The sequence below is a fragment of the Vanessa tameamea genome, chromosome 18 (genome assembly GCF_037043105.1).
Source record: "Vanessa tameamea isolate UH-Manoa-2023 chromosome 18, ilVanTame1 primary haplotype, whole genome shotgun sequence".
Lineage (NCBI taxonomy): Eukaryota > Metazoa > Arthropoda > Insecta > Lepidoptera > Nymphalidae > Vanessa > Vanessa tameamea.
The window spans coordinates 7,953,189-7,963,108 of record NC_087326.1 but is presented as its reverse complement, the minus strand read 5'-3'; the positions used below and the strand labels follow the sequence as shown (position 1 = coordinate 7,963,108).

The 9,920-nt window shown below is 31.0% G+C and overlaps 1 protein-coding gene and 3 non-coding genes across 4 annotated transcripts; 1 reads left to right on the top strand and 3 right to left on the bottom strand.

Moving 5' to 3' along the window:
* Positions 1-3,041: 3,041 nt before the first annotated feature.
* Trnav-cac (transfer RNA valine (anticodon CAC)) lies at positions 3,042-3,114 on the bottom strand. The gene has a single exon. It is a non-coding gene; the product is annotated as a tRNA-Val (tRNA).
* Positions 3,115-3,245: 131 nt separating this feature from the next.
* LOC113399043 (trimeric intracellular cation channel type 1B.1) lies at positions 3,246-9,920 on the top strand. Its single transcript, XM_026638053.2, has 7 exons — positions 3,246-3,543; positions 5,609-5,765; positions 7,910-8,082; positions 8,320-8,419; positions 8,866-8,986; positions 9,309-9,476; positions 9,822-9,920. Exons 1-6 carry the CDS (start codon positions 3,423-3,425, stop codon positions 9,462-9,464), a joined length of 828 nt encoding a protein of 275 aa, XP_026493838.1. The 5' UTR covers positions 3,246-3,422; the 3' UTR covers positions 9,465-9,476; positions 9,822-9,920.
* Trnap-cgg (transfer RNA proline (anticodon CGG)) lies at positions 4,225-4,296 on the bottom strand. Its single transcript has one exon. It is a non-coding gene; the product is annotated as a tRNA-Pro (tRNA).
* On the bottom strand, positions 7,167-7,238 carry Trnap-cgg (transfer RNA proline (anticodon CGG)). The gene has a single exon. It is a non-coding gene; the product is annotated as a tRNA-Pro (tRNA).

Here is a 9,920-nt window from a genome sequence, read left to right as displayed (position 1 = left end):
AATCTCAATTCGCATCTAATGCGACTTCATAATCACAGTTAACAGTCTCAGTTGTCATTACATTGATTCCGGCAGTGGTCCGAGACATTTTATTTTGTGAAGTGTTACTATTTGAAGCGTCAATAGCGCAATGGTTTACGGGCCGCCTAGCGATGTAAAAGTCGCAGGATCGATCCTGACCCCCTGGGCTATTTACGTCCCCACTCCTAACACAAGTGATAAGCTTAAAAGGAGACCCCTCCTAAATAGGTATATTAGTAATTCTTTAATTAATTTCGAGGATTACTAGTATTCTTTAAAAAAAGCTATTCTTCCTTATTAGGTATTCATTACAAACACAGTTTTACACGAGGAAATTATTTTTTAAAAATAGTAATTAATTAATTTTGTTGCAAAATAAAATTATAATTGAATGGTTATATATTCTTAGCATCCTTAATATTTTTTATACCTGAAGCCCGTGATACCAAGTACATTTTTTGCCATTGGGCTTTTTCCGAATAATATTTGTCACATTTTAAATCTATATTCTAAAAGATTGACCATCCCTGTACCATAAAAGCTCACTTCTTTCCATTATCGAAGTTTAATATTCTTAACAACAATCCATCGATTTGTATTTAAACAAAATTTTAAAATTAATTTAGGTAGTTAAACGAATTCCATCGTTACCAATCATTAAGGTTTCTAATAAAATCATAATAATCTGTGGTCGCTTATATGAGCTATGAGATTTAATGAATAACATTTATCATCAATTTCAGTTGACATTTCCATTCGTATTTTAAGAAGCAGCTGTATTCTTGAATTCATTAATCATGATCGATATTACTCAATGATAACAATTAAAATGTTAGTAACTTAAGAAAAACGATTATATACCTTTAAATTAACGGTTTAACTTGCCCCAGCATTAAATTTATTTTAATTTTATGGTTGTAACTCATGTCGTTAAGCTATATTTCAATGTTAGAAGGAGTAAAGATAAATAAACCTTAAATTTAATATAAATAAGATTCCAAGCGATTTGCGAATAGCTGTTATATAATTCACTGCACAAAATCTTGAACAATGTATATTTATTTATAATGCATAATTCTTCTTTTTTTTAATACCACAGATTATTTAAATCTCGACCAATGATGTCATATCAATTCAAGGTCATAATTTTTTATTTATCTTACACCTGCCATTGGAATTGGCTATAAGGGTTTGACACATATCTTTCCGGTTGGTTGTGCTTATGAGATCGGCTTTGAGTACCATAAAAACTCAAACATTTGTTACTCTACCTTATTTGGTACTCGTTAAGATATACGAATGGTTTAATTATATGAGTGGGTAAGTTAGCACTTGATGAATTACTTTAAATAAATACAAAGAATATTTTTGACTTTAACAATTATGTGTACATTTATACATCCCGATGCGAGTGTTGGAGTGATTAGTGTTGTACGTCTAAAAATATATTTATATATATTACTGTATTTTAATTGAATTTAAAACTAAGATTTTACAATGGTTACTTGGCAGCTATTTATAATTCTAGTTCCTATTGTTGAATTTATAAAATTTTAAATATGATATTAAATTTTTCATTCCATTAAAATGTTACAATTTTTAACAAGTTAAACTGGAATATTTACTAATTATACAATGAACTCTTATAGCTGATTTAATCGTATCATATTATGTTTTGTAACATAATTGAAATGAAAGGGACTCTACGATAAATGAAATTAAATAAGGTTATTAACTAATTCATGACATTTTATGACATTTATTTATATAATGTACTCTTAGTATACGGTATTTTTAAACAATTTTTATTAAAAAGCGTGTGAAAGAAAAAGCAAAATTAATATTATAAAAATAACTAAAATGTTTCCAAAGTTTTGGCTGTGTAATGAATAACAAGACTGATGGGGATATCGTTGAAACTGTTCCTAATTGTGCTTTTTCTCGAATTATCATAATAATTAACATTATTTTTATACGTAATTTATATAAGGTTTTTTTTTCTAATGTTTATATCTGGTGAATTTACCATTGCAAATATATTTATATTATTGAATAAAATTATTGTTTTATTTGATCTCTACGTTTCGCTTCTTATATAGCTTTTTGTTTATTAACAATTACACTTCTGGTCCGGCCTTCAATCTGGCTGTTCATGCATTTGTTATTAGCAGATATATGTCGCAACTCTTTAAATTAAAAGCCTAGCCACTTAACCAAAACAAACCCCTTTAGCAAACTAAATAACCATTATCATTTGTTCAAAGAATACCTTATCCTTTCCTATGAACGAAATGGAAGATGTATTGGCTGATGTAATTCAGGCCGCTGGTTGAAATGTGCCGTTTAGTAAGCGGCTAGGCGTTTCATTAAACGCCCAACTAAGCTAGTTGCCTGCTATATCTACACTTCCTATAACACAATACGGTCTGGTTATTCATGCATAAGTAGTAACAAAAAACTTTATTCAATATAGAAGCGTTACATTTTAATCATATATTATACTAGCTGAACCTGCGGCTTTACTTGCGCGTACGTAACTTTCAACCACTGTTTTACCCCGTTAAAAGTGGAATTTCGTAAAATCCGTTCTTAGCGAATGTCTACGATGTATAAGGAACCTACCTGCCGAATTTCAAGTTTTCAGGTAGGTGTTATGGTTTCTGAGACATCGTGATTATCAGTGATTAGTATTTCGCTTTTATAGATATAGATTATTACCTTTAACTAATTTTAAAACACTCTGTGATACAATCTTCTTTCTTCATTTATCAAAAAGTAACTGATAAAATAAAAAGATTATTTACTATTATTATTTTTAATTCATTCTCAATTTACTTCGGCATTAATCAGCTTGAGAATTTAAAAATATATATTTAACTTTGTCATTCTCCCGACAAATAATTAAATGAGATAGTAAAATACTATTTAAATCAGTTTTAAATTAACTTAACGAATGCAATATAGCTATGTTCTAAGCAATTAGCAAAAAATTACTTCTATTCAAAAATAAAAAAAAAGTCTGTTTCCGCCCGGGATCGAACCGGGGACCTTGTGCGTGTGAAGCACACGTGATAACCGCTACACTACGGAAACTTAAGATATTAGGGCGAATTTTCAGATCATAACCCTCTTTTCATTAAATAATTAATAAAAATAAAAAATAATTTGACAGGTGTAATTTATAACAGCTATTTTATCTGACACACCGAGAATCCAACCGATCTGATTGTAGAGAGTTGACAAAAATAATCAAAAAAGCCGATACATTGCTTCCGACCAGCCAGTCTCGCGGCTACTTCGCCCGCGGATAGTCGCGGACACGTCACCGTGACATATTATTGTCGGTGTTCAGTTGGATTATATTCCCTTTTATATCGGGAGCTGCTCAAAAATCATCAACCATGGATCCCGAAGCGTTCTTAGACCTGGCCAATCAGGTCATAAAACTTAAAATGTACCCATATTTTGACGTAGCGCATTCTTTGCTCTGCGCTTTAGCGGTGCGAGAAGATTTAGGAGCTGGTAAGCAAAATAATAAAATATATTTGAAATAAATCCCGCCAAATACACTTATTTAACCCAATCACAGTACTAAGTATTATTATAATATCATGTACACAAGCTGTCCCTAATTATAGGACTAAAATTAAGCCACCTATTGAATGTATTAATAGACTTGTTCCTTTCATTTGTAGACAAACCGCACTTTGGGTTGCCGATGCCGTCGTTTTAGAATATAGATATTAAAATTATGAGAAAAACTTAACTTTGATTATATAATCATCAGCTAATTATATTCTCTAGTATATTCTGGGACCAAAATGTAATTCTAAATTTATTATCATGATATGAGGCGCACATAGTAATATTATGTTCGAAATAATACGTACTATCTTACACTGACGTGGGCGATAATGATTGTAGATTAACGTCGGTGTAATTTTTCATTTTAAATATACAATATATTCATTTAGTAAAGTTGAGAGAGTTGGAGAGGTTATGTTCTAGCGTTTTGTTTACGATAAGAACCCATCACACTGTTCCTGAATCTGTTATGAAGACACGGGAATAGATGGCGCCTGTAAATCAAAAATAGGTCATAGGCTTATAAATAATCAGTATCATATAAAATTTGTTATGATAACAAGCTAGACGTTGCAGGATTGAGTTAGTAGTTAATGAAAAAGAAAATTTGCTACACTTGGGCTCGTCCGGGATTTGAACCCGGGACCTCTCGCACCCGAAGCGAGAATCATACCCCTAGACCAACGAGCCATATTAACAGATTGTGAAATTAAAAAACAATTTATTGAGTCGTTTTTTTAATAGGAAAACATGAAACAATCATCTTTGGTTTCGTTGTTTTTTTTTTAAAGAAGTTATAAGTGTCAACAAGACAAACAAGTGGTATTTAGGTTGGACAATGTTGCCAACAAATCCGATTTAGTATTTTTAAAGAGCACGTCTCAAGCCCTACGAAAGATTTTGGGTTCAATTTTTACTTTCTTCTAGAGTTCCAAAGCAACAATTATAAAATATAATAATTAATTAAAGACATTTCTTTTTCGTTTCGTATAACATTATACGAAACGAAAAAGAAATATCTGTTATATCCACAAAAAAAGAAACAAACAGGATATTTTTTGAATAAGTTGCCTTTTATACAATTCTGTTTTTATTCTGAGCTCATCTATAAAATTTAATATATTTTTAAGTATTCTTTCACGAACCCTTCGTTTCCATTGTATTTTATCATTATCAATTCATGCTTCTAGCAACTTTTCTGACCAATGTCGAAAATGGGAAAAAACTATTTAAAAAAACAACTTAACCCGTAAATATCGTACTGTTGAGCAAAGACCTTCCACCCTGTAAAGGATCTAGCATACATGACGCTACTTACATACGAACTAGCTCAAGTATAAAGTCTTCGTTTTTTTCGATACGTGATTAGATTATTAAAGGGACAAATTTTAAAGACTTATAACGCTTGAAAAGTTGCTCACTCAGTCCAGCTTGCGTATTTTATGACTCGCTCTCTCGCCCGATGGGTGATTAAGCATAAACAATCAAAAAACCACTCATGCTTAATGTTTTAAGCCTATGACTTACGTATTCCTTAAAAGAGGTTTATTACGCAAGCTATAGAAATATAAAATAAGCAATAAAATAACAGGTCAATGTTAAAAAAGAGCGAATATAATATTATGTTTCTTGAAACCACGAAACCGAGTAGGGACGAGTTTTGTGGCGCTTGTGAGGTTAGATGCACAGCTAACATCTAATGTGTCTAAACTATACTATATAATATAGTTGAAAAGTTTCAGACAGACAGACAGTGTTACTCTCGCATTTATAATATTAGTGAAGATATTACACAGCGGCAGAGCTGTAACGTTTAACACGAATGTGACCAAACTCAAGCACTATAGCCAACTCTGCAGGACATATTATAATACACATTTGCATTAGCTAAATTGTGATGTAAATATGTCATGACATGACGTTAAAGTTTATATAAGTTAAAGACTTCTCTTTGAATACAAACCCGGCGTTTCATCATAGCATTATTATACAACGGTTACAGGTGCGCAGGCTTTTTCCCGCAAGCATCCTTTGTCATGCTGGTTGTCCACTATGCTCGTGATCTTCGCGGGCGGCATGGTGGCCAACGGGCTGCTCGGGGAGCCTATCCTTGCGCCGCTCAAGAACACGCCGCAACTTGTAATAGGAACTGTAACTTGGTAAGTTGGTTTTTTTGCTTTTTATCAATATAAGTGATGGCTAGGTAGAAGCGACTCCGTCTACACATTCCACACAGCCCTATCACTAGTTTAAACAAAATAATATTAACTTCGCTATAAGAGTTATTCTACCTAATTGGTCTCATTTTGAAAACCCAAAGTTTGGCCAATCTCATCATTTTGGGAGTACAAAGAATTCGTAACTGTTTTTTACACGCTTTTATCAGATTGACCTGTATCTATGTAACGGAATCTTTCAACGTGAGTATCACCAACTTCAAAGCGTCTGATGAACTAGAAAATTGGCACATGTACTAATGACCGATAACAATACAGTAATTTTCTCCTAATATCGCGGTCAGGATAGTCAGGCTAACAAAATAAAAATAGAAATATATATTACGTATAAATACATATTACGTGGAGCTATATAGCTTTCGCATGATTTTTTAAAATTATTTCTTTCTTTTTAACTGTCTATACGTATACATATATTTTTAATTACTTCTAAATTTATCTTGTAATCTTAAGTACCCTACTAAATTATACAAATGACTCGAAATTAATTTAATAATTAAATCTGACGAGCAATAGACATGATATATAGACTTTGTAGATGATGAATAGACTTTGTACTTATTGCTGTGTTTATCAAAGGCAGTATAGTTACAGACATAAAGGACATAGCATATCGGGGTTGTTGGTGCATTGACGATGTACTGAAAAGTTTATGTAGCATATAGCAGTATAGTTTATAGCAATGTCTATAGGCGAAAGTATAACCAAGACTCTTTTGTGCCAAAGTCAGTTAGCCTATAAGACTCTCATAAAAAATTTGAAAAAATAAGAAAATTATCATTCCATTCGAATTAAATTACGAGCTTCAGTCCTCCTCGAGAAGAGAGGAGGCCTTAGCAAAGACTGTCACATTTCGTTCACTTTACATGTACCCAAGCACGTTTACTTAATAAAAAAATACAATTTTTAAGCAGAAGCCAGCTGTAAAATCCGTATTGAAATGTTAATAAGTTTGCCGACGAAGATATTCTAACTATTACGATTAATAGGATACTAATTTCCTAGTCAATAAACATATATATTCAACTGTAATATTGTGAATTCTGTGTAATATCCTCTTAGTATTTAAGAAAATATTTTTCCAACTTTGTATCAGAAGCTGGGAGAAACCATTTATTGACGTTTGTATAAAATATAAATACGCGGAGAGAGTTGCCAACATCCATAATTTATATTGTAACTAAAAAACATGATCTATATTTTTTAATTAGGGAATTCAATTTCATATCAATATATTTATTGTGAACAATAAGCAATAAACTATCTATGTTATTTGAATATCTTTATTGGAAAATCATCGTTAATGGTAAAAATACAGTTAACGGGCTCGTCCGGGATTTGAACCCGGGACCTCTCGCACCCGAAGCGAGAATCATACCCCTAGACCAACGAGCCATACATTTCATGGGTGTAAGTTTCCACCACGTTAGAATAGAAAATAATGCGTTTTGAATATATTTTTCTTATAATGTATATATCCTGAACCAAATTCAAGAGAATAATTTTCTTATATCTTTATTAGATTACAAATTCACAATAAAATATTACTTAATTATTAAATTAATTACCATGTATATATATTTATTACTAAATGTAAAAATAAAATCTGCAATTACGTTCGGAATGCACAAATCTGAATGTAAACATCGATCGTCATTACGCTGTTCTTAAAATAATATACTTGCACGTTCTTTCTCTTTTCAAGACACAGAAACCAATATAAAAATTAAATAATAAATTAATTTAAGTGCATATTTATAGCAATAATTAATTACATAAAGAATTGAATAAGTATATCAAAGCATAAACTACTTTAATGTATCAAATACTTGTATATATACATTATATTTATTAGTATTACTGTTCTATATATATCGAAAAGTTATCTTATGTATCAATACAAACACTACATAAAAAGTAGAGTTAAATAGATTTATAGCTTAGTTCTTCTATTATATTTAAATAAACATTGAGTGTATCTCATATATTGTCGACTGTAACCGTCATCTATAAACATTAATAAGTCAAGGTGAATAGAGCCAAGTTTATACACTTATTTTGTACAGGTATGTGGTGTTCTACATGCCCTTTGACGTCGGTTATAAGGTGGCCAAATTTCTCCCTGTAAAGGTGGCTGCTTCGGCTATGAAGGAAATATATCGAGCTAAAAAAGTATATGACGGTGTCAGTCATGCTGCTAAGCTGTATCCCAATGCGTACATTATAATGGTTATTGTAGGTAAGTCTATTAATCTATAAAAAACACTTTCTCATTATCTGAAAAGAAATATCTGTATATATTAAGTGTTGTTTATTTAATACGTAAAATCGTTAAATTTAAGGAAAGTATTCATTTTTAAATAATAAAATAAATCTTGATTAAATGTCTATAAGCATCACAAAAAGATGTTCGATGATGAGCTGTTTTCAAATATTATTCCTGTACTTTTGTAAATTATATTAAATCAATTTTCAGGTACACTGAAAGGAAATGGTGCTGGATTTACGAGACTAGTTGAACGACTCATACGTGGAGCGTGGACTCCTACCGCTATGGAAACAATGCAACCTAGCTTGTAAGTTTAAAAATTGTAGAAGTTATTATTTATTTTTCAAGAGAAATAAACCCTTTCTCATTTTGTACACTATCCTTATACTGAAACAGTAAAATGGAAAATGATATCTACCTATAACTATTATGAGAACAGTCCTATTTCGATAATAGCTTGCTTCAGCGTTCTAAATGTTAAGTGAACCATAAACAGCGCTTGTGTCTATATTACGTAAGAAACAATTTTATCTCTCTCGATGTTTGTTGAGGATCATTTCGCATTATCTTCAGCTAAACAATTCATATTTAAAACACGAACCTATTTAACAACTATTGTAATAAGTTAATGTGTAAAACGTGAATTTAATAAGTATTTTATGAATGCAATATTATGTATGTTTCACGAAAGAGTAGTTAAACTGTATAAGTATGTAATTTAATATTTGACGAATGCTTCGATTTGTTTTTCAGCTACACAAAGGCTTCTCTGGTGGCTTCCGTGATATTTGTGCTTGACAAAAAGACTGATTTAATCTCGGCGCCACATGCACTTGTCTACTTTGGCATCGTGATCTTTTTCGTATATTTCAAGGTAACTATTGTACCATATTTACTACTTATGTCATTCCATTGAAGCATTTACAGTTGCGTAAAAATAATTTACCAGCACTGTTACATTAGATTTTTCTACAATGGCGATATTACTTGTCTCTGCGTAACATTAATAGATGGGTTATTCCATAATCATTGACTTTTGTATAGACTAGCTTTGCTTCTTTTAAATAAAAATGTAAATTGTTTATGCATTCCTTATGTTCAGACCAATGTATACCATTCGCTGAGAACAAAATCCAAGGCTACAATTTATTTTAATTATTGTACACTATTTATTTAATTATGTTTGCATTTTTCAGTTGTCTTCCATTCTGTTGGGTATACACGATCCATTCGTACCATTTGAAAATCTATTCTGCGCCTTATTCATGGGTGGTATTTGGGACTCACTTGCAAAATTGTTAGGCAAAGGTCAGCCTAAGGAAGAGACCAAGGATGCGAAAAAAACTAATTAGTTATTTAAAAATGTAAGTCATTTTATAATTATTGTTGCTATTTTTTATATTAAATAACGATATGTATTTTATTTGTCAAGTAGTAGGTATAGTACCTAGTCTTTACTATAATACATCTATTTAAAATGATGTATGTATGTGTTACTCATTATTTAAAAAGATATCGTGTTGCTATTTCTTTATTAGTAGTAGAGTCATGTATGATTTTTACTTTGCCACCTCGTATGTTTGCCGCTTGCGACACTTTATTAGTATAGTTTGACAACATCTTTTCTCCATCTCATGTTACGATGAAACCATTAGTTATAAATGAAACTAAAAAAAACACCTATAATTTAGTTTGTTGTATGCTTTCAGGTTATCAGCGATCAACTGACACCGACAATACAAGCTGCGACGTTATCTTTTAGTTCATCAAATAATTAAAAGAGTAAAATAAAAAAAAAATAAAAAAAA